Here is a 27215-nt window from a genome sequence, read left to right as displayed (position 1 = left end):
TTCTGATTACTGCTTCCACTTCCATTCATAAACCTTCAGTAATTTGCTTAATAATCAAACTATTATGCACTTTCTACGGACCAGGTTTTGCACTAGGTGTTGAGGATATAAAGACAAAAGCACCTCATGTAGAAGGTGGTTCCTGAGGTGGTCTGGAAGGAAATGAGAGATGGAGATTAGGAGAGAGAGATAGCCAGAAAGATGTGGAGATAAGGTAAGAGATGATTGTGTATGAGGACAACAAGCTAGTAGGTAGGATGGCTGGATTGTAGAGGGAGTCAAGGGAAAGCGTTAGTCTGGAAAGGTAGCATAGGGCCAGGTGGTAAAGAGTTTTAAATGGAGAAAAAGAGTTTCTGTTAGATCCCAGAGGTAAAAGCAGTACACTGGAATTTGCTGAGTGGGGAATTATGGGAAACGACATGGTCACAACTGCACTTTAGGAAAATCACCATATGCTAAGGATAGATTGAGATGGGGAGAGATGTGGCCTGCAGACCAAGTAGGAGGCCTTGCAGTCTTCTGAGGGAGAGGTAGTGAGGGCCTGGATTAAGATGATGTGTGCATGAAGAGGAAGCATGTGTGAGAGATAGTGTGGGGGTCTAAATGACAAGATTTGACTGCTGAATTAATATGTCCAGAGAATGAAGGGGAGACTCAGAGAAGATGCTGCAGTTGGGAGCCTGGGTGACTAGAAGGATGGTGGTGCTTTTAATAGAGTAGTTTGAGAGGAGGGTGGGTTTTGGGGTCGGGGAGAATAATGAGTTGTTTTAGAATAGGCTGTGTTGAGATGTTTATGAAACATAATGGACTGGAGCTCATAGAGTTGATAATTAAACCCTTGAGAGCTGATAAGGTCACTCGGTGAGAGTTTGTAGAGAAAAAAGAAAAATATAGCATATGTTCTTCCAGCACTACATTGCAGACATGAGTCCCTTAACTTCTTTTTTAAGGTTTTTATTTCACTGTATTTATTGTCTTTGCTGATGGGTACATCATTCCTCATGCTGTCTCCACCTGTTTTCCTTTATGAATGACTGTTGCTTTCTTTCTCTTTGGTTTTCTGTCTGGGTTATACCTAGTGTGCTCTATAGTAGCCAGATTTATGCTAGCTGGGTGTAGTTATATCAAACTTGCTTTGTCTTTCTCCATTTTCAGTTCAAAGCCTACATGATCAAAACAAATCTCCAGACAAATATTTCATTTTGGCTCTTGCAAAGAACTTAAATAATTTGCCCATACTTGTTGTTAGTAACAGATTTAGCACTAATAAATTCTGGCTTGTAAATAGTTTTAAAAGTAACTTTTACCAAGTGTAATATTCAAATATTCTTCCTGAAATGTATTTGCCACCAAATATTTGCAAACTAAAATCTTTTCAACAGTCTCTTCACAATATGCAGGAAATAGGGGTTGGATGCAGACAGGTATTTAAGAATGAATGATCCTCCAGAGAGAATCCTGAGTAGACACATAGTGAGTTGTTCTGTGAAATCCAACACTTTAAGAAGTGATGACTGTGATGGTAATATTGCTGATCTTTACTGTGTGGTGAAAGCTCAGAATTTCCTTAATTCATGTTTCTCTAATAAAATGATTTATAGCATTCTTTCATATTGTTGCTGATAAGTGTTCTTCCTTTGAAAACTGCTTGTTCATATTCTTTGATCATTTATTTATTTATTGAAGAATGCTTTTATTCTTATTAATTTGAATTAATTCCTTATATGGCCTGATTTTGAATCTTCTACCAGAGAAACTTGTTGCAAATTTTTTTCCTAGTTAACTGTTCTCTTGTAATTTTAATTGCACTGATTTTGATTATGTAAAAAAAACTTTTTAGATTTTATATAATTAAAATGATTGATTTTATTTTCTGATCTTCTCTGTCCCTCATTTGTCCATGAACTCTTCCCTTAGCCGTAGATCTCAAAGGTAATTTCTTCCTTGTTTTTCTACTTTATGATGTCACCTTTTTTATTTAATTTGTGTATCCATTTGGAGCTTATCTTGTACAGAGTAAGGCATTTGTACAATCCTTTTCCCACTGTTGCATACTGACTTTTCAAGAAATTTTTCTGTAATACATATTAACTCTAGTTCCCTTTTCTCCAAAAGCATTATTTCTGAATAAACAGGACATTATATATGATATATCATAATTTATTAGAGTTGAAAAGGTCTGTAATGATAATTGAATCCGATTGTTCTCTCCATTTTAACAAAGGAAGAAATTTTTAAAAGATTAAACTTTAATGAATGAACTTGTAGTCATTTCCTTACACATGTACGTTTCATTCTTTACAGCAGGGGTCAGCAACAGCACTAGGTATGAGAATAGGAGCTAGGAGAGTGAAAAAAAGGAGATTCTTAGGATAAGGTTTGTAGGATGGTACTAGAACCAGTCATGTAAGAATATGCTAGAACTTATTCTTTCTTAACAATAGCCTTCAGGAACTCAGGATCACCTCCATGCCATGATGAAGCATCAACTTCTATGATGGCCTGTTATTATTCCTGTAGAGAAGGAGAAAGAAATAAGTATTTCTATATCTGCTATGTACCGGACACTTTGCTAAATGCTTTTTACAAATATTATTTCATTTGATCCTCAAAATAACCCTGCAAGGTGGGCGCTATTATTATCCCTATTTTAGAGTTGAGGTATCTGAAACAAATAGAGGTTAATGACTTGCCCAGGGTCACACAGGTGTCTAAGGTCATATTTGAACTCAGATCTTTGTGATTCCAGGCCTGGTGTCCTATCACCTACATCACCAGTTGCCTCTGCCAAGTCAAACCACTATCATTACCTTGACTACCATTCCCCCTCACATCCCTTGATAAGGACAGCTCAAGACCTTGACTTCAGTAGCCTTGGGTATATAATCCTTCCATAATAGGCCTTGCAGTTGTCATCTTGGAAGGCAACCCCTGTGAAGATCAGTCTGGCAGCTGCTCCCACAGGTGCTGCAGCCACAGCTACTGAAAAACCAGAAAAGAAAGTTCCTGCCACCAAAGTCTTTGGCACTGTCTTATGATTCATCAATAGAAACTGATATAATTCTACAATGGAAATGTCATTAAAGAAGAGTTGTTGTGAGAACCTAAGAACCATGGGACCTTTCCATTTGACTTGTACTTGGAACCTTCCATGCTGGTTCCCTCCTCCATTAGAAGGTGAGCTCCCCAGAGCTGAGCACAGTGGTTTTCATGTAGTAAGTACTTAATAAAGGCTTTATTCATTCATCACTTGTATGTACTTTACATATTTTTCCCAGCTGTTATCACATTCTTATTAGAATGCATTGTATTCCTCGGGAGGGAAGTAAGTAGGTTCAGACAGAAATATGTTCTATGAAATATAAGTGTATGAGATAATATTTGTAAAAGCTTAGCTGAGTTTGGCATGTAGTAGATGTTACATAAGTGCCTATTCCCTTTTCCTTCCTATGAACAATATATCCTCTTTTCACTTAATATTTCATTCAAAGAGATTAAACTGACTTTTTCAAAATTTGCAAATTAAATTTTTTTCTGAATTATTCATGCATGTAAAAAACATTCATTTTTGGTTCTTATTTCAATAGTGAACTTTTCTTTAGAATAGAATCAATCAAAATGGAAGCTGCCAACATCTTGTATTTTTTCTTGTCCTTTAACTTCCACATTTAACTGCAAGTAGATAATTATTATCCAGCTACTCTGTTTCTGAACTCGCACTTTTAAGAAATAAAATTCTATTTTATTTCAAAAGTATTGAGTATCCATTGTTGTCTTAAATTAACATATTTAAAAAGAATAAAACCTTTCCTTCTTACAACAGGAAAAATGTGTTCTACTTTCCATTTATCTTGTGAATACTGTATTCAATTTCTCCAAACAACATACTTATATAATCAACCAATAAAACACATCGACTGTTTAAAAATGTTTTAATATTCTCTTATGTGCTTAAATTTTATAAGCAAATGTTTGTATTCTTGAATCAACCCAGAATATCTTTTACTTTTTTTGCTTTTTGTTTATCAAAAACCTATCAAGGTTTTTTCTTTCAGTGGGCATTTAAAAGTAGTCTTTAAAAGTTGTCATGCAGTGAGTTTGCCATTTGTGTATTTATCACCAGATTTTCAGTGGAATTCAGTTCTTTTTTTTTTTTTTATTTAACCTTTAACATTTATTTTCACAAAGTTTTGGGTTACAAATTTTCTCCCCTTTTATGCCCTCCCCCCCCAAACCCAAGCATTCTAATTGCCCCTGTGACCAATCTACTCTCTCTTCTATCCTCCCTCTCTGCCCTTGTCTCCGTCTTCTCTTTTGTCCTGTAGGGCCAGATAGCTTTCTTTACCCCTTAACCTGTATTTCTTATTTCCTAGTGGTAAGAACATTACAGTTGATCCTAACACTTTGCGTTCCAACTTCTTTAGCTCCCTCCCTCTCCACCCCTTCCCTTTGGAGGACAAGCAATTCAATATAGGCCAAATCTGTGTAGTTTTGCAAATGACTTCCATAATAGTTGTGTTGTATAGGACTAACTATATTTCCCTCCATCCTATCCTGTCCCCCATTACTTCTATTCTCTTATGATCCTTTCCCTTCCCATGAGTGTCGACCTCGGATTGCATTCTCCTCCCCATGCCCTCCCCTCTATCATCCCCCCCACCCTGCTTGTGCCGTTGTCCCCCACTCTCCTGTATTGTGAGATAGGTTTTCCTATCAAAATGAGTGTGCATTTTGTTCTTTCCTTTAGTGGAATGTGATGAGAGTAGACCTCATGATTTTCTCTCGCCTCCCCTCTTTATCCCTCCACTAATAAGTCTTTGCTTGCTTCTTTTATGAGAGATAATTTGCCCCATTCAATTTCTCCCTTTCTCCTCCCAATATTTCTCTCTCACTGCTTGATTTCATTTTTTTTTTTAAGATATGATCCCATCCTCTTCAATTCACTCTGTGCACTCTGTTTCTATGTATGTGTGCGTGTGTGCATGTGTGTGTGTGTACTCCCACCTAGTATCCAGATACTGAAATGTTTCAGGAGTTACAAATATTGTCTTTCCATGTAGGAATGTAAACAGTTCAACTTTAGTAAGTCCCTTATGACTTCTCTTTGCTGTTCACCTTTTCATGGTTCTCTTCATTCTTGTGTTTGAAAGTCAAATTTTCTTTTCAGCTCTGGTCTTTTCAGCAAGAATGCTTGAAAGTCCTCGATTTCATTGAAAGACCAATTTTTCCCCTGAAGTATTATATTCAGTTTTGCTGGGTAGGTGATTCTTGGTTTTAGTCCTAGTTCCTTTGACTTCTGGAATATCCTATTCCATTCCCTTCAATCCCTTAATGTAGAGGGTGCTAGATCTTGTGTTATCCTGATTGTGTTTCCACAATACTTGAATTGTTTCTTTCTAGCTGCTTGCAATATTTTCTCTTTCACCTGGGAATTCTGGAATTTGGCCACAATGTTCCTAGGAGTTTCTCTTTTTGGATCTCTTTCATGCGGTGTTCTGTGGATTCCTTGAATATTTATTTTGCCCTCTGGTTCTAGAATCTCAGGGCAGTTTTCCTTGATAATTTCATGAAAGATGATGTCTAGGCTCTTCTTTTGATCATGGTTTTCAGGTAGTCCCAGAATTTTTACATTGTCTCTCCTGAATCTATTTTCCAGGTCAGTTGTTTTTCCAATAAGATATTTCACATTATCTTCCATTTTTCCAATCTTCTCACTATGTTCTGTGCTACCTGTCTTTCTCATAAAGTCCTTAGCGTCCATCTGTGCCATTCTAGTTTTGAAAGAACTATTTTCTTCAGTGAGCTTTTGAATCTCCTTTTCCATTTGGCTAATTCTGCTTTTGAAAGCATTCTTCTCCTCATTGGCTTTTTGAACCTCTTTTGCCAATTGAGTTAGGCTAGTTTTCAAGGTGTTAATTTCTTCAACATTTTTTTGGTTCTCCTTTAGCAGGGAGCTGATCTGATTTTCATGCTTCTCTTTCATCCCTCTCATTTCTCTTCCCAGTTTTTCCTCCACCTCTCTAACTTGATTTTCAAAATTCTTTTTGAGCTCTTCCATGGCCTGAGCCCATTGGGTGGGCTGGGACACAGAATCCTTGATTTCTGTGTCTTTGTCTGATGGTAAGCATTGTTCTTCCTCATCGGAAAGGAAGGGAGGAAATGTCTGTTCTCCAAGAAAGTAGCCATCAATAGTTTTATTTCGTTTCCCTTTTCTGGGCATTCTCCCCAGCCAGTGACTTGACCTCTGAATATTCTCCTCACACCCACCTCCCCTCCTGGTCCTCCCAGCCAGCGTTTGGGGACTGGGATTCAAATGCTGCTTCCTGCCTTAGGGCTTTTGGCGGGGGCAGGGCTGCTATTCAGTGTGAGAATTAAGTTCAGATGGTCAGGTCAGGGCAGGGCCGCCTCTCAGGCTCAGTTCCCTCAGGGGGTTTATGTGCAGACCTTCCACAATGGATCCAGGCTCCCGCCCGCTTGGGGAGCCCCTGTCTGCAGCCGCCTTTCAGCTTCTATCTCCCGGGGGGGCCTGAGCCATGGGGGCACCCCATTCCCCTCTCGACCCGCCAAAGAGACTCTCTCACCGACCCCCGTCACCTGTGGGTGGAGGGGCTTGTGCTGCTGCTGGCGATCCCGTTCCTGAAGCCTGCTCGGATCTGTACCTCTCGGAGCCGCGGCCGCCGCAGGTCTGGGCTGGGCTCCGCGTCTGCAGCGCGACAGACCTTTTGTGAGAGGTTTGCAGGTCCCTCTGTGGGTGGAGGGACCCGCGTGGTCGCTGGAGATCCTGTCCCCGTAACCCACTCAGATCTTTTCCTCATGGTGTCCTGGCCGCTGCAGGGCTGCACTCAGCTCCCAGTCCCGGCGCCCAGTCCGCAGCGCGAAGGACCCCCCGCGAGAGGTTTGCAGGTCTCTCCGGAAGAGAAATCTCCCTCGCTCCAATATTCTGTGGCCTCTGGGTGCAGAATTCACCGTGAGTTGGTCCCCTCTAGCCGTTCTGTGGGTTGTGGGTTCGGAGCTATGTGTATGTGCGTCTTTCTACTCCGCCATCTTGGCTCCACCCCCAGAATTCAGTTCTAAAGAAAGACATAAGAATGTAAATTCTATCTGTTGATTTGAACTGTCATACCTTCTACCAATGACTGATCAAGCCAAAGTAATTTAGTTTTCATTGTATCATTTATTATTGTTATAGATGACTTTCGTTTTCAGTTAAGAAAACACTTATTAAATTATTATCAACTACCAGGCACTGGAAATAAAAAGATGAAACTGAAAAAGTCTCTGCCCTCGAGGAGATTGTATTGGGGCAGGACCTTGGTGAGAAGATAGAGCATTTGAGGCATGCCAAAAGTCTTCGTTCCGGTGTAAGCTGTTAAAGCTGTTTAAGCTTAAAACTGCAGTAAGACTTTTGGACACCTTGTATTTAACATCTGCACAAAAAAGGGTAGGGTCTTAAAGTCTTGTTTAGTAGAACTTTGAAATTATCAATGATTTCAGTATCAATGATTCAGTCACAATTCCATCCAGATCCTAATATAGATGACTTCATAAATTGCTGCTTAGCTGGACTGGCTGTCTCCTGATACACAATCTATTGCTGACGTCTAAACTTAAAATGTTTTGTACTTGAAATCTTTTTCCTTTAGGACTTGACACAGATTGGTCTCTGTTGCATAGTCTTTGAGAACCTAGCGTCAACCTTGATGTCATAATAAGGCATCAGAGTGAGATTTTAGTGGGAGATTTCTTATTGGTCGTTTAAAAGTTCAGAAATACTAACTACATTTGAAACTTTTATTTTATAAGGCTGTTTGTCTAATAAGGAATATAAATTTGTAAAAAAAAAAAAGTATCAGTAAAAACTGAATGGATGTTCTTGACCCACTGAATGGGATGATCCACAGAGTTCTGCACTGACTTTGCAGCATAAAATAAAACCTCCTTTTAAAAATGAGTTTGCCTCTGAGGTTGGGGTTACCCAACATTTGAATAAAAAAATATTTCAGATTCTGCCAATTCTCATTTCTTACAATGTATTTGTTGAATTCATAGGAAGAACCCTGTCCATTTTCAACAGTTCAGCCACCCTGGTGATAGGGACTTTGGAGATGCACCAATTGTGAATCAGGATGAGTGTGACAACAGACCTGAGTGCCCTTATGGAGCTTCTTGTTATAGGTATGTAAATCTAAAAATATCTGGTAGTAATCGTCATTTCTGAAGAGACATCTACAGCCTAGCAGAGCATCTTTATAGAGGGATTCTAGCTTTTATTTTTTTGGCTGCACTCATGGTTTCAGTTTGTTATTGTTCAGTCATGTCCAATTCTTCACAACTCCATCTGTGGTTTTCTTGACAAAGATACTGGAGTAGTTTGCCATTACTTCGCCAGCTCATTTTATAGGTTACTGACGCAAACAGGGTTAGGTTAAGTGACTTGCCCAGGGTAACACAGCTAGTGTCTGAGGCCAGATTTGAACTCATAAAGGTGAGTCTCCTGATTTCAAGCCCAGTGCTCTACCCCTTGTATCATCTATCTGCCCTTCACTGTGCCACCTAGCTCATGTGGTTAGCACATTAAGATTTTTGGATAATAGTATATCATTTCTTTGGACAATTTTGGTATTCTATCACTGTTTTTATTTGTGTAGACATCTGCATTGCTATCTTTTGGCTAAAATATATTTGTTATAATCAGTGACCTTTCTTATTATAATGATTTCCAGCTTACCTAGAAATGTTTTTCAAAATAGGGATCGCAGGATCATAGACTTAAAACTGGAAGGAGGTCATTTCATTCAACTCCCTCATTTTATAGATAAGGAAACTGACTTCCAGAGAAGTTGAGGGTCTTGCCCACAGTCACACGGACCATAAAAATGGCATTGGAATCTGAATTCAGATCCCATGATTCCAAGTTCTGTACTCCCAACTTGAACTTCTGTTTCTGCTGTGCTGTCCTGCCTCCAACCAGCCATCTTAGGTGATAAGTGTGATCTAGGTTTATTAAGGAGGTGACCTCTTGATGTGTTTGTTAATCCTAATACTGTAATTTTTAACAGGAAGATGAGAGTAATATTCAAATGTTAGGGAAAAAAGTTATCAGGCTAATGTTTGCTCTTTCTAGAGTGTGTCCCTCTTACTTGGTAAGTTGTAGTATGTCTTTAATCTAATTTTATTCTGACCCTTAGAAGTTTAACATAAACTTAACAGTGGGGCAGGTAGGTGGCACAGCGGATAGCGTGCTGGACTTGGAGTCAGGAAGGCTATCTTTCTGAGTTCAAATCTGGCCTTAGACACTTACTAGCTATTGACCCCGGGCAAGTCACTTAACCCTGTTTGCACCAGTTTCCTCATCTGCTAACTGAGCTGGAGAAGGCAATGGTGAGCCATTCTAGTATTTTTGCCAAAAAAACTCCAAATGGGGTCCTGAAGAGTCTGACACCACTGCAACAACTAATCAACAAAGCTTGACATTACCTGAAATAGTGTTGACCACTTTTCTTTCAGTTTGAGTTGACAGAATTTTCTGTGTAATCCCTTTACTAAATGTGCTTTAAATTAATTTTTTTCACTTAGAAAATATTTGTGGTACTCAGAACTTATTTGTAATTCAGAAGCTGTGTAAGATGTATTTGATAGTGCACATAGAAACTTAAATTTTTAAAAGGAATCATTTTGTCAGACTGATTCTTAAATCCACGTAGATGGACTTCTTAGTTTTGGAAAAGAGATTCCAGGCTTAACTTTCCAACCACAAATAAACATTTTTGTAGATTCTCTGGCATACTGGTGAGATTAAAATTACACTATCACATTCAATAACTGATTATTAATTTGTAATCCACCTTTCTCCTTTTATTTCTGTTAAAACTCAACTCCTGAAAAGGTCAGTCAGCCCCTGAAGGAGTTGGTAGACTGATGAGATTTGCTTCTAGCCTTCAAGGCACATGTTCGTTAACTAGGTAGGTGGAATCCCACCCAGCTGGGAGACCCCATTTCTATTTAGAGTTTAAGCAGAATCCAGTCTGGGTGAGTCTATGCCTGGTAGGAACCCCTCGTCCTTGATCCCTTCCGTTATAGTTTAGGGCAGCTCAGCTCATGATGGAGAAAACTAGCTAGAGGGGTCTGGATAGAGATAGCTTCCCCTTGCCCAGATACTTGAGATGGCTGAGCCTCATGATCAAACCATATTCTCAGCATGAGGAGTTGAAGACTTTTAGCCAACCTCGCATAAAATGTCCACCAATCAATTTTGATCTTCACTTGTCTGGGGAGTTCCCTTTCAGAAGTAGTTTATGAGTCTCCTATGGTGAGAGAAACCACTGACCATCAATTTATTGATCTCCAAATAGCCTAATTAATAAATTGATTATTAAGTACCCAGAAACTCTGTCCCTTGGGTTTCTCATTCATCTCCCTAGGTGCTGTTTTGAGAGTAATGTTAATACACAGAATATTGGAGAGCCTAGGAATGAAGTGGGTGATTTTGTATGTTTTGTTAAATGGAAATTTTTCGCCAAAATGAAGGCATCATACAGTTTTTATGATCTTAGTCTTCCCATCTTGTTTTGGTACAAGGCCAGAGGAGAAATGTTTGCCACTTTTATAATCTTAAAGTGAACTACAGGACTGTTACCAACAGTATGAGCTTTCAGATCAAATACAATCACCAAAACCTCATCGTTTTTCTTGGTAACGTTCAAGCAGCTATTATTGAGAACAGAGGCTTTTTTTTTTTTTTTTTTTTTTTTTTTTTAGCCATTCTTAATTAGATGAACTCTTAAACACTTCCTGGTGGCAGAATGGGGTTGCTTGACTTCCATATCAGCTTTTCCCAAGAGAGTCCCCTTTGCATGGGATGCTCCTCCAAATGAGTTGGCCTCCAGGACAGTGCCCAAATAGGTTTTCTTGTACTGTTTGTCATTCTACTTTTGATATTTTTTGTGACTATGGAACTTTGCGGTTGTGCAAAGATCATGACACTTTCCCATGGTGTTGTTGTCTTGGCCTGACAAAAAGTTAACTGAAATGGGTATTTTTTAAATAATCTCTACATCATTGTTTTTTAAAAATTTGATAAATATAAAAGATTATAGGTAGATAATTGTAGGTAATACCTAATTATAGGTAGATAAAGTCCCTAAAAGAGAAGGGATGAGTAGGGTATAGAATTCCAAGAATATTAGCTCGAAGATGCTTTGAGATGATTTCCCTTCTCCCCCTTTCTCTAGGTTTTATAATATATATAAATCATTAAGTCATAAGAATTTGTCTTTCTCAAGCAAAATAAGGGAAATAACAGAAAGCCAAGAAGAATGACTTCTAAAACTTCCTATCAAGTTAGGTCTAACAGAAGCTTAATTCTTTGTATAACATCAAAGTATGCATACAATATTTAAGCCCAGTTCTAAACCAGCTCAATCATCAGAAGCCACATGTGCCAGTGAAAAACAATCTGCTGTACAGCTGTGGGGTTGCAGGGTCTTCCTTACTTGAACTAAACTACCAAGCTTTCAAACTCTGCTTTAGCAAGCACAACTCCGATGGTCTGACCACGTTATTTGAATGCAAAATGTATGCTTGACAAAAAGAATATTTACAGAGAACTCACACAGGGCAAGCATTCATTCACATGGTGGTCAGAAAAAGTGATACAAGAGCACTCTCAAGCTCTCTCGTAAGAACTTTGGAATTGACATGATCTAGGTGCAAAGATTGAGATACTATAAACAAATTAGTGGTGCTTGGAATAGTGTATTTATCAGATTTATGGAGAAGGGAAGAATTTTTGACGAAACAAGAGATAGAAAACATGAAGTGCAAAATGGATAATTTTGATTACATTAAACTGAAAAGTTTTTGCACAACCAAATCCAATGCAACCAAGATTAGGAGGGAAGCAGAAAACTGGGAAAGAATTTTTGCATCTAGTGTCTGTGATAAAGGCCTCATATCTAAAATATATAGAGAACTGAGTCAAATGTACAAGAACATAAGTCATTCCCCAATTGATAAATGGTCAAAGGATATGAACAGGCAGTTTTCAAAGGAAGAAATTAAAGCTGTCTATAGTCATATGAAAAAATTCTCTAAATCACTATTGATTAGAGAGATGCAAATCAAAACAACTCTGAGGTACCATATCACACCTATCAAATTGGCTAACGTGACAAAACAGGAAGATGATAAATATTGGAGATGTGGGAGAGTTGAACACTAATTCATTGTTGGTGGAGCTGTGTGCTGATCCAGCCATTGTGGAGAGCAATTTGGAACTATGCTCAAAGGGCTACAAATATGTGCATACACTTTGGCCCAGAAATACTGCTTCTAGGACTGTATTCCCAAGAGATCATAAAATTGAGAAAGGGTCCCACATGTACAAAAATATTTATAGCAGCTCTCTTCGTGGTGGCCAAAAACTGGAAATTAAGGGGATGCTCATCAGTTGGGGAATAACTGAATAAATTGTGGTATATGAATGTAATGGAATACTATTGTATTATAAGAAATGTTGAACAGAGAGACTTCAGAGAGGCCTGGAAAGACTTTTATGAACTGATGCTGAGCGAAAGGAGCAGAACCAGGAGAACTTTGTACACAGCAACAACCATGGTGTGAGAGGAAGTCTCTGAAGTCCTCCTGTTCATCATTTCTTATAGCACAATAGTATTTCATTACATTCATATACCACAACTTGTTCAACCATTCCCCAGTTGATGAGTATCCCCTTAATTCCCAATTCTTTGCCACCACCAAAAGAACTGCTATGAAGATTTTTGTCCATGTAGGTCTTTTTCTCATTTTTATGATCTCTTTGGGATACAGCCCAAGAAGTAGTGTTGCTGGGTCAAAGGGTATGTGCATTTTTATATCCCTTTCTGCATAGTTGGGAGTTGTGGGTTTTGTTTTGTTTTTTAGTAAACAAATTAAGTTAATAAGTTTTAAGTGCTAACTGTGTGCCAGGCACTACTTTAAATGCTGGGAATACTAATGCATGGAGGAAAAAAAGGCAGCCCTTTTCAGGGCTGCTTATCCGTCTTTGGTGTCCACCTTTACCCAGCTCTCACCTATGTGCAATGGCCACAAATGGACTAAACCAAGTTAAGAGTGACTGACAGGCCTCAAATCTGGTAGTGTGTTGGGGGCTATGTACCCCAAGCATGTGAAGACTGGGCATATGAGGACAGTGGCTGTGGAGGTGGCTGAAGCAGGCACTGTGGAGCACTTAGAGGGTGGTTAGACATAGAAAATGCCCTGGTCATCTACTGCATCCCAGGCCATCTCAAATCATTGTGACTTGTCCTGCCACTGGACTTTGGTGTCTCAGAAAGAGAGAGTGAGGTTGATAACTTTATCCAACTCTACCTCACTGAAATCCAGTTCACATGCAAGTCAAGACATCACCCCATGACGTCATTGGTTCTTTTCAAAATGAAGGACAAACTACCTAAAAGGGAGCTGGAAAGGGAGTAGAAGAGGACAGGTGATGATTGGACTCATTATAGGGGAATGGTAGAGAAAAGTCAGGAGATTCAGGAGCACAGCCTGGAGAAAACTGAAGATGTATCTCCTTAAAAATCGAGGTTCTGGAAGAATCCAGTCAATCAGAGCGAAGGTGCTTCCAATGTGAGAGTGGTGCTTCCAACCCCTAGTTCAGGGGTAGATGAGATTTTAAGGTGAAAAGGATTCTATGACCTCAAAAGAAAATCCTATGAGATAATTGGGAGTACGACCTGGAGAGGAATGAATGGTAAGTGCTCCAACTCTAAATCCAGCACTCTTCATACTACCTCAGACTTATTAAATGTTGGTTGAATGAATGAGTGTGTCACTACAGCTCATTACCAGAGTGTTGATTCTTTTTATAAAAATTCTTAAGAAAAGACCAGGAGTTAGCAGAACCAAGTTTTTAATGCCTAAATGAGATTGTGTCTAAGAAAAATACAATATACTTTGAGGTTGCCGTCAGAAAGGAAAACAACTATATTTTCTGTCCATTCCTAAGTAACTTTTGTGATGGCCTGACAAGAGTGAAGGTAAATAAGGAGTTCAAGATGCTTATTAGTCGTATTTTAGGAACTTTTATTTTTGTTTTGTGTAATAAACCTGTCAGATTTTCGTGGTTTCAAAGAAGCTCTATACATTGTTAATGCCAGAAAATTCTATTTTATTCAAGTCCCAGGTTTGTTAAGTCAGGGTGGTATGAGGATCTTTGGTGATTAAAGTTGTAAAGATCTCTGCAAATTCTTAAATCAAATAGGCATTTCTTGAGATGTTCCCACTAGGAAAATTCTCTTTCCTTGAGATTAATATTTTAAATAAATTATTTGAAAGTGTCTTAGATCATTGTATTGCTCAGAAGAGCTAAGTCAAAAAACCTGGTCATCGCACAGGGTTACTATTACTGTGTACAGTGTTCTCCTGCTTCTGTTCACTTCACTAAGCATCAGTTCATGTAGATTTTTCCAGTTTTTTCTGAAATCCATCTACTCACCATTTCTTATGGAACAATAGTAGTATTTCATTGCATTCTTATACCACAACTTGTTCAGCTATTCCCCAATTGTTGGACGTCCCTTCAGTTTCCAATTCTTTGTCTATGAAAGAGCTACTATAAATATTTTTGTACATGTGGTTCCTTTTCCCATTTTATGATGTCTTGGGATATAGACCTAGTAGCAATGTTGCTCAATCAAAGGGTATACACAGTTTATAGCCCTTTGGCCAGAGTTCCAAATTGCACTCCATTATGGTTGGATCAGTTCACAACTCCACCAACAATACATTAGTGTTCTTACTTTTCTCATGTCTTCTCCGATATTTATCATTTTCCTGTTTTGTTGTGTTAGCTAATCTGATAAGTGTGATGTGATACTTCAGAGTTGTTTTGATTTGCATTTCTCTAATCAATAGTGATTTAGAGCAGTTTTTCATATAACAATAGATAACTTTAATTTCTTCCTCTGAAAACTGCCTGTTCATAATCTTTGACCACTTATCAATTGGGAAATGACATATTCTTATAAATTTGATTCAGTTCTCTATGTATGTTGGAAATGAAGCTTTTATCAGAGACATTGGCTGTAAAAATTTTTGTCAGCTTTCTGCTTCCCTTCTCATCTTGGTTACATTGGTTTTGTTTGTGCAAAAACTTTTAAATTTTAATGTAATCAAAATCATCCATTTTGCATTTCATAATGTTCTCTATATCTATCTCAGGTAAACTATTCCTTGCTCTTCTAGTTTGCTGATAGTATCAGCCTTTATATCTAAATCATGTACTCATTTTGACTTTTTCTTGGTATAGAGTATAAGATGTTGGCCTATGCCTAATTTCTGCTATACTGTTTTCCAGTTTTCCCAGCACTTTTTGTTAAAAAGTGAGTTCTTATCTAAGAAGCTAGAGTCTTTGGATTTATCAAATAGTAGATTACTATAGCCATTGACTGTTGTGTCTTTCATTCCTAATATATTCCACTGAACCACCACTATTTGTCAGCCAATTCAAGTAGTTTTAGTGAATGTTGCTTTGTAGTATAATTTAAGATCTGATACAGCTAGACCAACTTCTTTGATATTTTGAAACTTTTGTTCTTCCAGATGGATTTTGTTATTATTTTCTCATAAGGTATGATAGACTTCTGTACCCAGTTGAGTGTGTGTTTTTCCTTCTTTGAGCCAAATGTAATGAGAGTTAAGGTTCAAACAATGTTCACCTACATGCCTTCTTTCCCTCTGCTGTAATAGGTCTTTGCGCTTCTTCGTGTGATGCAATTTGCCCTTTTTTGCCTCCTCTTCTTCTGCCAGTACAATCCTACTTTTCACCCTTAATTTTTTTTAATCATAGCATCAGTCAACTTATACCTGTACCCTCTATCTTTGTATACACCTTCTAAATGCCACAATAAAAATATAGTTCTCAAGTGTTATAAGTATCATCTTCCCATGTAGGGATGTAAACAATTTAACCTTATTGAATAACATCGTTTATTTTTCTTTCCTGTTTACCTTTTCTTGAGTCTTAGATTTAAAAATTGAATTTTCTGTTCAGTTGTGGGGTTTTTTTTATTAGAAATGAGTGAAAGTCCCCTAGTTCATTGAATGCTCCTGCAAGATTATATTCACTTTTTCTGGATAATTGATTCTTGGTTGAAATCCAAGCTCTTTTGCCTTCCAGAATATCATATTCCAGGCCCTTCAATCTTTTAATGTAGAAACAGCTAAGTCCTGTGTAATCCTGACAGTGATTCCATGATATTTAAATTGTTTCTTTCTGGCTGCTTGCAGTATTTCCACCTTGACCTGTCAATTCTGGAATTTGGCTACAATATTCCTTGGAGTTTTCATTTAATGATGTCTTTCAGGAAGTGATTGGTGGAGTTTTTCAGTGACTATTTTGCCCTCTGGTTCTTGGCCTTCAGGGCAGATTTCCTTCATAATTTCTTGAAAGTTGCTGTCCAAACTCTTTTTTTGAGCATGGCTTTCAGGTAGTCCAATAATCCTTACATTGACTCTCTTGGATCTGTTTTCCAGGTCAGTTGTTTTTCTAATGATGTATTTTACATTTTGTTCAATTCTTGATGTCTTATAGAGTCATTAGCTTCTACTTGCCCAATTCTGATTTTTAAGAAATTATTTTCTTCAGTTAACTTTTGTACCTCCTTTTTCATTTGGCCTGTTTTACTTTTTAAGGAATTGTTTTCTTCATTCAATTTTTGTGCTTCATTTCCCAATCTATTGACTCTGTCTTGCATACCTCTCACTTCTTTTTCCCAATTTTTCTCCTACCTCTCTTATTTCATCTTTTAAATCCTTCTTGAGTTCTTCCAGGAAAGCTTTTTTGGCTTGAGACTAATTCATATTCCCCTTCAAGGTTGCTGATATAAGTATATTGACAGCGTTGTCTTCTTCTGAGTTTGTATTTTTATCTTCCCTATCCCCATGGAAATAGTCAGTTTTTTCTGTTTTGTTTTGCTCATGATGTTTGCCTATTTCCTGGCTTTTAAAGTTGAGCTCTCCTGCCAGAGCACAGGGAACACTTTTCCCAAGCTTCTTGTGCTGAAAACCAGGGTTCTGGTCACTAGCTTTGTGTCCTTGGGCCTCAGGTGATAGCTACTGAAATCTTTAGAGGTCTGAGACCTTACCTAGTGCTGAGCTGGAGTCCTAGTTGTGGTGTCAGACATGTGCTGAGCCCAGGCTGGGTTTTTCTGCATTTCTCTGAGGCTACACTGAAGTATGAGAAGGTCTGCTGCTGGAGGATACCTGCCTGCCCCGTGCTTGGCAGAGGCAGGGGGAAGTCCAGGTACTGGAAGATGTCTGCTTACCTGGGGCCATGCAGAAACATGGCAAGGGCCAGCTGCTGGAGGATGCTTGCCCACCCAGGGCTGCACTGAAGCATAGGGAGGTCTGACTGCTGGAAGATGCCTGTCTGCCTGGGGCTACACCAGCACACATGGTAGTTCTCTAAGCTGGAATTTGTCAGTTCCCTGGCTGTGCTAAGGCATATGGGGGGTCTTGGTGTTGGCGTTTTCCTGCTCTGCTCTTCTAGAGCTCAGGCTCTCCCACTGGCTTGCTGGCTTGCTGGGATGCCTCCTGTCCTAGCCTGCACTGCCCCTTTACCTAAGCTATGCAGACCTTTTTTTACTGATCCTCTTAAGTCTCCTGGACCAAAAGACTACTGCATCCTGTCTTTTTGCTGGCTTTGCTGTTCCAGAATCTTTTCTAGGGTGCTATTTTATGGGTGTTCAGGGTTGAGAATGGGAGAAGGACAGCAATCTACTGCTTACTCCACCATCTTGGCTCCTGGAATTTCTCCACTTCAGTTTTCACAGAAATTTTTTTTTATTCAAGTTAATTTCAATGTGAAAAATTTCCTGAAGTACAGAAAATAGAATTTAATTTCTTTCTTAAGAATGGGAAACATGCTTACTTCTGTCCAAGATAAATTAAAGAAACTATTAGGCATTGTAAGGGATGCAAAGAATTATGTGACACTGTCTCTGTTTTCAGGGAGTCTGCAATGGAGTTGAGAAGGTAAGATACTTAGAAGAAAAGATAACAAATGATGTGATAAGTGCTAAATATTCTGGACAAAAAGTGGTAGAGAGAAGTTCAGAGAAAAGGGAGACCTCATTTTGGGGTGAAGAGGGGAGTGTTTTCATTGGGTACTTGAAGAATTTAGATAATCTGGGCAGAGAGATGGTAAAAGATGATTGTTTTAGGGATGGAGTGAAAGCCACAGGTGGGATCCGTATGTCAGACATTGAATGATAGGGAATAAATGATGGGGAATAATAAATATTATTTCCTGGCTTCCCTGTTTGGCCTTAGAACTCTTTATTTTAAGGTATTTCTGGTGCCCTTCAGTACTTCAAGAGTCATGATTTCACCTCTTTGGGTCCCCCTGGTGCTGACATTCTGAGCACATCTGATATACACATGATTGCTAAAATCATCACCTAATGACAGAACCATCTGGTGATGATCACTTATGAATTTAGATTAGATCTTTGGAAGACAAACATATATATATAATATATATATAGTCTATCCTGGTCCTTACTTGAAACCTTTTTATATTGGTTAAAATCTTTCATATTGATAACGCCATATTGGCACTTCACTGGCGTAGTTGTTAATAACCCCATCTTATCTCCACACCATTTAGGTACTAGTCAGACTTTAAACAAAGTCTGTTTGGTAAACTTTTCTAAAATCTTTGATATAATCTGCTTTTAATTCATTCAAGAACTATTTGATGACTTAAAACATTTTTTCTCTTTAAGAATGTAAATTGTGTCATTAAAATGCAGCTACTCTGTGAGTTGTGTCTATCTGTCAAAAACAAGGAAAAAATAAAATGTCATTATTTTTAAAGTAGGAAACTAATGAACAAGATGTACCATTTTTCATTATCAGAGAAACAACAGTGTCAAAAATATAATTGGTATTTTCATTTTTAAGCTCTGAAGTGAAATGTGGAAAATCCCCAACTCAACTTGTTTCCACTAGGCTGTATTTCAGTCTTTTGTGGAAAAAGCAAACTGTACAAGTCAAAGAAGCAGAAGTAGGGATGGCTGGGTGACTCAGTGGATAGAGCATGGACCCTGGAGTCAGGAGGACCCAAGTTCAAATCCAGCCTCAGACACTTGTCACTTAACTTCTGTGTTACATTGGGCAAGTCACTTAACCCCAATTGCCTCATCTCCGCTCTCCAAAAAAAAAAAAACCACCACAGAAGTAGAAATACTAACCCAGGCCACAATTAAATAAAACTTTGAGACTTATTTGTACCCTCAGTAACTTAATTGCATCTGCTTTGGAAGCATCAATGCTGTCTTGATTGGCACATGAGCAAACATACATCTGCATGGCTCACTTTATCTAGTCAACCCCAGACCCTTTACCTCCTGTCCAATTGCACATTATTTCCTTGCTGTCTGCCCTATTGATTCTTCCCCCCAAGTCACTCCTTGCTTACTACTTCATGCTCTAAGATAACCAAATATACTAAAAAAGATTACCAAAACAACTAATTTTGGTAATTGCTTCTGGAAAGGGCATGCCATTTATAGGTGAGAGTCTCCTTTTACTAGAATAGAAGCTCCTGAGGGGTGGAGCCAAGATGGCGGAGCAGAAAGACACACATACACTAGCTCCGAACCCACAGCCCATAAAATATCTGTAAAAAAGAACTACCAACAAATTCTGGAGAAACAGAAGCCACAGAACAACGGAGTGGATGAGATTTCTGTTCCAGAGAGCCTGAAAACCTCTCGCAAAAGGTCCTTCACGCTGCAGACCCAGAGCCCAGCCCAGCCCTGCATTGGCCACACAGCGCCGAGAGGAGTGGATCTCTAGCAGCCGCGCAGGTCCCTCCACCCACAGGTGACAAGGGTCGGTGAGAGGGTCACTTAGGCAGGTCGAGAGGGGAGTGGGGTGCCCCCATAACTCAGGCCCCCTGGGGAGGCAGCAATGGAGGCAGGAGCAGACCAGGGCTCCCCAAGCAGGCAGGAGCCCAGATCCATTGTTGAAGGTCTCTGCATAAACCCCCTGAGGGAACTGAGCCCTATGTGGCAGCCCTGCCCCCACCTGAGCAGCTGAACTTAATCTCACACTGAATAGCAGCCCTGCCCCCGCCAAAAGCCCTGAGGCTGGCAAGCAGCAGACCCCAAGCGCTGGCTGGGAGGATCTGGAGGCGAAGTGGGTGTGAAGAGAATACTCAGAAGTCAAGTCACTGGCTGGGAAAATGCCCAGAAAAGGGGAAAAAAAATAAGACTATAGAAGGTTACTTTCTTGGTGAACAGGTATTTCCTCCCTTCCTTTCTGATGAGGAAGAACAATGCTTACCATCAGGGAAAGACACAGAAGTCAAGGCTTCTGTATCCCAGCCCACCCAATGGGCTCAGGCCATGGAAGAGCTCAAAAAGAATTTTGAAAATCAAGTTAGAGAGGTGGAGGAAAAACTGGGAAGAGCAATGAGAGACATGCAAGCAAAGCATGAAACATAAGTAAACACCCTGCTAAAGGAGACCCAAAAAAATGCTGAAGAAAATAACACCCTGAAAAATAGGCTAACTCAATTGGCAAAAGAGGTTCAAAAAGCCAATGAGGAGAAGAATGCTTTCAAAAGCAGAATTAGCCAAATGGAAAAGGAGGTTCAAAAGCTCACTGAAGAAAATAGTTCTTTCAAAATTAGAATGGAACAGATGGAGGCTAATGACTTTATGAGAAACCAAGAAATCACAAAACAAAACCAAAAGAATGAAAAAATGGAAGATCATGTGAAATACCTCATTGGAAAAACAACTGACCTGGAAAATAGGTCCAGGAGAGACAATTTAAAAATTATGGGACTAGCTGAAAGCCATGATCAAAAAAAGAGCCTATATATCATCTTTCATGAAATTATCAAGGAAAATTGCCCTGAGATTCTAGAACCAGAGGGCAAAATAAATATTCAAGGAATCCACAGAACACCACCTGAAAGAGATCCAAAAAGAGAAACTCCTAGGAACATTGTGGCCAAATTCCAGAGTTCCCAGGTCAAGGAGAAAATATTGCAAGCAGCTAGAAAGAAACAATTCAAGTATTGTGGAAATACAATCAGGATAACACAAGATCTAGCAGCTTCTACATTAAGGGATCAAAGGGCATGGAATAGGATATTCCAGAAGTCAAAGGAACTAGAACTAAAACCAAGAATCACCTACCCAGCAAAACTGAATATAATACTTCAGGGGAGAAATTGGTCTTTCAATGAAATAGAGGACTTTCAAGCATTCTTGATGAAAAGACCAGAGCTGAAAAGAAAATTTGACTTTCAAACACAAGAATGAAGAGAACCATGAAAAGGTAAACAGCAAAGAGAAGTCATAAGGGACTTACTAAAGTTGAACTGTTTACATTCCTACATGGAAAGAAAATATTTGTAACTCTTCAAACTATTCAGTATCTGGATACTGGGTGGGATTACACACGCACACACATAGAGACAGAGTGAATTGAAGAGGATGGGATCGTATCTTAAAAAAATGAAATCAAGCAGTGAGAGAGAAATATATTGGGAGGAGAAAGGGAGAAATGGAATGGGGCAAATTATCTCTCATAAAAGAGGCAAGCAAAAGACTTATTAGTGGAGGGATAAAGAGGGGAGGTGAGAGAAAAACGAAGTTTACTCTCATCACATGACACTAAAGGAAGGAATAAAATGCACACTCATTTTGGTATGAAAATCTGTCTTACAATACAGGAAAGTGGGGGATAAGGGGATAAGCAGGGTGGGGGGGGATGGTGGAAGGGAGGGCATGGGAAGGAGGGAGCAATTTCAGGTCGACACTCATGGGGAGGGACAGGATCAAAAGAGAGAATAGAAGTAATGGGGGGCAGGATAGGATGGAGGGAAATATAGTTAGTCTTATACAACACGACCATTATGGAAGTCATTTGCAAAACTACACAGATTTGGCTTATATTGAGTTGCTTGCCTTCCAAAGGGAAGAGGTGGGGAGGGAGGGATGAAGAGAAGTTGGAACTCAATGTTTTAGGAACAACTGTCGAATATTGTTCTTGCCACTAGGAAATAAGAAATATAGGTAAAGGGGTAGAGAAAGTTATTTGGCCCTATAAGGCAAGAGAGAAGATGGAGACAAGGGCAGAGAGGGATGATAGAAGAGAGAGCAGATCTGTGATAGTGGCGATTAGAATGCTCAGTGTTTTGGGGTGGGGGGAAGGGACAAAAGGGGAGAAAATTTGGAACCCAAAATTTTGTGAAAATGAATGTTAAAAGTTAAATAAATAAAAAAGAATAGAAGCTCCTTGAGGGCAATAACTATGTTTGCATTTGAATCCCTAGCACTTAGGGCTTAACACAGTGCTTGGCACATAGTAAGTCCTTGATAAAAACTGTTCATTCTTTCCCAGAGTGTGTATCTAGCTCCCTTGACTAGACAAAACAGATATTTACGTCACTGTTTCCTATTGAAGGCTAGGGCTTCAGGAAGTAGACATATTTGGTAAATGAATAGCTTGGTAATTAAGGTGTTGTCAAACACTTGAGAATAGAATTTGGATTTCTAGATCATGGCTTAAAATAGGAATGACAGCCTGTTTGTTACATAGGGATGGAGCTTAGGAGGAGCAAAGGAGAAGGCAGCAAAGACAATAAAGAGGAGAAGGATTGGAAGAGAAAGAGAAGGAAAGGCAGATGGCAAGCCCAGGGTAAAGGGTCACTGAGAAAGAAAACAGGTTGTTTAATGTGTACTTTCCTGTATTCTTGGAAGTCTAATCAAAGGATCTTTAAAGTGAACAGCTAGTGAGGAAACTGTCAAAGCGTATCCACCAAGATACATTGTTTTCTTTGCCAAGGAGAATGATCTTTGCCTTGGAAAGGACAGAATCAAATTGGCCAATAGGAAGTTGATAACCAAGGTAAGTAGAGATTTAGTAAGAAAGTTTCTTTAAGAAAGTAAGAAAGAAAAAAAGTAAGAAAGCCCTTTATGAGTTTGTCATGCCCAAATTAACTGTCTTTAGAGACTCTAGGTTCCTGGCAGTTATGATGACTGAACCATTGAAAGACTGTGGAGAACAGAAGGAAGGTGCCATCTGATTTGAGAAGAGCAAGTATCCTGATTTTTAATAAAGGGAAGAAAATGGGGCTTTAAAATATAGACTGATAACTTTGACTTTGATTCCTGGCAAAATGTGAGAATATTATAGATGTTAGTGAACATCTAGAAATGAAAATGATAATCAAAGAAAACTAACACAGTTTTATCAAGAACAAGTCCTGACAATCTAACATCTTTTTGTTTTGTTTTGTTTTTGATGGCATGACAGCAGGACTAGTCTATTACATTGAAGGGATGTATAGATACCATTTACCTAGATTTTAGCAAATAATTTGTCAAAGTATTTCATGCCATTCTCGAAGACAAATAAGAGAGATGTTGTTCAGTTGTTATCTGATTGTGACTCTGGACCCTTCTGTCCCCCACTATCTCTCAAAATCTGTCCAAGTTCACATTCATTGTTTCCATGACACTAACTGTCCATCTCATCCTTTGCTGTCCAGCTTGAATTAATTTCTATAAGTATTGATGGATTTGATGTCCTTGCTTTTCAAGGGATTCTCAAAATTCTTTTCCAGCATCGTAATTTGAAGGTGTTGATTCTGTGGCACTCAATTTTCTTTATAATCCAACTCTCACAGCCATTCCTCAATCAGCAAGGTGATGTCTCTCCTTTTTAATATGCTGTCTGGATTTGCCATAGCTTTCTTTCCAAGAAGAAGGTGTCTTTTAATTTCATGATTGTAGTCGCCATCTGCAGTGATCTTTGAGCCCAAGAATATAAAATCTGACACTGCTTCTCTTTCTTCTCTCTTTGTTTGCCAAGAAGTGATAGAACCAGTTACCAAGATCTTGGTTCTTTTGATTTTAACTTTCAAGGAAGCTTTTACACTCTCCTCTTTCACCTTCATCAGGAAGCTTCTCAATTCCTCTTCACTTTCTTCTATTGGATTGTTATCCTCTATATATCTGAGATTGTAGATATTTCTCCTGGCATCCTTAATTCTGGCTTTTGGTTTGCCTAGTCTGGCATTTTGCGTGATGTTCTCTGTGTATGAGTGAAATAAGTGAGGTGAATATACAGCCTTGTCGTACTCCTTTTACAGTCTTAGACCAATCAGTTGTTCTATATTAGGTTCTGACTGTTAGTTTTCTGCCCTCATACAGGTTCCTCAGGAGACAAATAAGATGATCTGGTGTTCTTATCTCTGTGAGGGCTTGCCATATTTTTGCTCTCTCCATAATCTATTAAATTTCAACAATTTGGTCTCTCATTCCTCTGGTTCTTCTAAAAGCAGACTGCTGTTCTGGTAATTCTCTGTTCATATATTGGTGAAGCCCAGCTGGCAGAATCTTAGTCATAACCTTGCTGGCATATGAAATGAGTGCAATTTCCGATCCAGGGACCACTGTTGAGTTTTTAAATTTGCTTGCATATTGAGTGCAGCACTTTTACAGCATCATCTTTTAGGAATTTAAATAATTCAGCTAGAATTCTATCCCCTTCATTAGCCTTGTTAGCAGTGTTTCCTAAAGGCCATTTGAATTCATTCTCCAGGATATCTGGTTCTAGATCAGTAACCATACCATGATGGTTATGAGTAATGTCAAGAAATTTCTTGCATATTCTTCTGTATATTATTGTCACCTCTTAATCTCTCCTACTTCTCTTAAGTGTCTAATATTTTTGTCTTTTGTCATGTCTGTTTTTACATGAAGCATTCTCTTGGTAGCTCTAATTTTCTTAAAGAGATCTCATCATCCCTATTCTGTTGTTTTATTTCTTTGCATTACTCATTTAAGAAAATCTTATCTCTCCTTACAATTCTCTGGAAATCTGTATTCGGTTGGGCATATCTTTCCCTTTTTCCTTTACCTTTTGCTTTCCTTCTTTTCTCAGCTATTTGTTAAGCCTCATCAGACAGCTCTTTTCCTTTCTTGCTCTCCTTTTTTTGTTTGTTTGTTTGTTTGTAATTTTTTTCTGCCTCATGTAAAGTAAGGCAAACAGAGATTAAGTGACTTGCCTGGGCCACACAGCCTGTAAGTGTTAAGGCCAGATTTGAACTGAGGTCTTCCTGATTCCAGGCTGTATTCGCTGAGCCATCTAGCAGCCCTTTAATTTAGTAGAGATTAATAAAAAGGTTTTTACTTGGGTCCAGAGAATCAGTTTCACAAGAGCAAGATGGGAAAGATGTGGCTGCATTTAGAGAAGCCTGATGTCTGATTGATGTTCCCAATAATGCCCTGATTAGACCACATATGGAATATTAGGAAGAACATTGACAAGCTAGAGTTTCCAGAGGATGGCCACCAGGATGGTAAATGACATCTAGTTTATGCTGCCTGAGTAATGGTATGAGTTGTAAAGAGACTAAAAAAAGAGTAAAGCCTTTTTATAAAGAAAAAACTTCCCAACAAATGAATCTGCCTCAGAATACTCTGGAATGCCTTAGAAGGTTGAAGTTTCCTCTTGACTGGATTTCATTAAGCAGTAGTGGAATGACCACTTGGGGTCATATCATGGAGAAGATTGTGGTTCAGGTGTGGGCTGGACTGCGTGACTTCTGAGGTCCCTGCCAATTCCGGTAGTTTTTGTTTCTGTGTCATAAACTAATTTCTAAGCAATTATTAATTGGTAAACTTGATTTTATTTTATTCTTTTTTCCTTACAGGAAGAATCCTCAACACAAGATGGAATATAAGCATAGTGAATCATCAGGTAAATCTTTTTATTTCATAAAGCTGAAAATCATGAAAATGGTATTACTTATGTTGAGATTCTGTGAATACGTGATTTCATTGTGATTTTAATGTTTAGCATATTAATCCAGATTCAGAAATTCTTAAACTTTTAATGGCAAATAATGAGGCACAGTTCACTTGACAAAACAAAGGAAAATTCAAGGGTAGATAAAGCAGAATTATAGGAGAACAATTAGCTTTATAGAAGATTTTTTTCTCTATAATCCAATGAGCATTATTTATCAATTAATTGCCAAGCATTTATTAAACATCTCTTGTATTATAGGCACTGTGCTTAACAGTGAGGATACAAAGACAAAAATGAAACCATTCCTGCCCTCACAGAACTCGCTTTCTATACATATACATAAATTAGTGTATACAAAATCTGTGTAAATGAACTATAAAGTTTTGGGGCACTGGCAACTGGGGAGATCAGAAAGACTTTGTGTAAAAGTATCTCTTGAGCAAACTTGCAGTAAACAAGGCATTCTGAGAGGCAGAAGTGAAGGAGTGTGTTATAGTTAAGAAGGACAGGTGGCCCATTCGCAGGTGAGGAGGTACAGATGGAGGATCATGTGTGAGGAACAGCATGGAGGTAGTTTCTTTGGACCACAAACAGTGGGGGTGGGGAGAGACTGGGACCAGGTTGTAAAAGGATTTAAAAGCCAAACAGACAAGTTTCTATTTGAATGGCAAGTCTTCAGTTGCTGTGTGAGACACTGAGGATATAAAACTAAACAAAAAAGTAGTCCTTATTCTTGAGAAGCTTATCCTTTACTGGGTGGGTGAGTTGGAGGGAAGGAGGAAAGGATAAAACACTGACACAGATTAGTAAATAAAAAATAATTTATGGAAGAAGAGATAATTAACAACAGTTATCATTTCTATACAAATAATTCTGTAGTCTAGAGATCTAGTTCCACTCTTTCTCCTTAGCCTCAGTCTCACACTGCCACTCAGTGGATGTCCACAAACATCTCAAACCCAGTACGTCCCTTTCAGTTCCACTGCCCCTCTTTTTCTTCCTGTTGAAGGCACCATCCTCCTTCAGTCACCCCAAGCTGTAACATCACAATCATTTTCTAACATTCACTCTGCCATATCCCACATAGATAATCAGTTGACCAGTCTTGTATATTTTGTCTCCTCAACATTTCTCATCTGTACACTTTTCTCTACTTCTATAGTACCATTTTGGTTCAGACCCTTCACATTTCTCATCTAGATTATTGTAATGCCCTCTAATTGATCTCCCTTTCTCATATCTCTCTTGGATCCAGTCTGTTGTTCACACACCTGCAGAATTGATATTCCTAGAGTACGGGCTGACAGTAAGCTCCAGTGATTCCCTTTCATCTCTAGGCCCAAATATAGACTCCTTCATTTGAAATGTAAAGT

General features: G+C 38.8%; 1 protein-coding gene and 1 pseudogene across 1 annotated transcript in view; one reads left to right on the top strand and one right to left on the bottom strand.

The window, feature by feature from the left end:
- The window catches only part of APLF (aprataxin and PNKP like factor), a 67025-nt gene that overhangs the window by 29850 nt on the left and 9960 nt on the right, over positions 1 to 27215 (top strand). The window contains exons 8-9 of the mRNA XM_072635366.1: positions 8050 to 8175; positions 25745 to 25791. Coding sequence (XP_072491467.1) covers positions 8050 to 8175; positions 25745 to 25791 — 173 coding nt within the window. The remainder of the gene's footprint in view (positions 1 to 8049; positions 8176 to 25744; positions 25792 to 27215) is intronic.
- Positions 10534 to 10991, bottom strand: LOC140520909 (small ribosomal subunit protein uS12-like; annotated as a pseudogene).

This window comes from Notamacropus eugenii, chromosome 1 (genome assembly GCF_028372415.1).
Source record: "Notamacropus eugenii isolate mMacEug1 chromosome 1, mMacEug1.pri_v2, whole genome shotgun sequence".
Classification (NCBI taxonomy): Eukaryota; Metazoa; Chordata; class Mammalia; order Diprotodontia; family Macropodidae; genus Notamacropus; species Notamacropus eugenii.
This window is presented reverse-complemented; position numbering and strand designations above follow the sequence as displayed.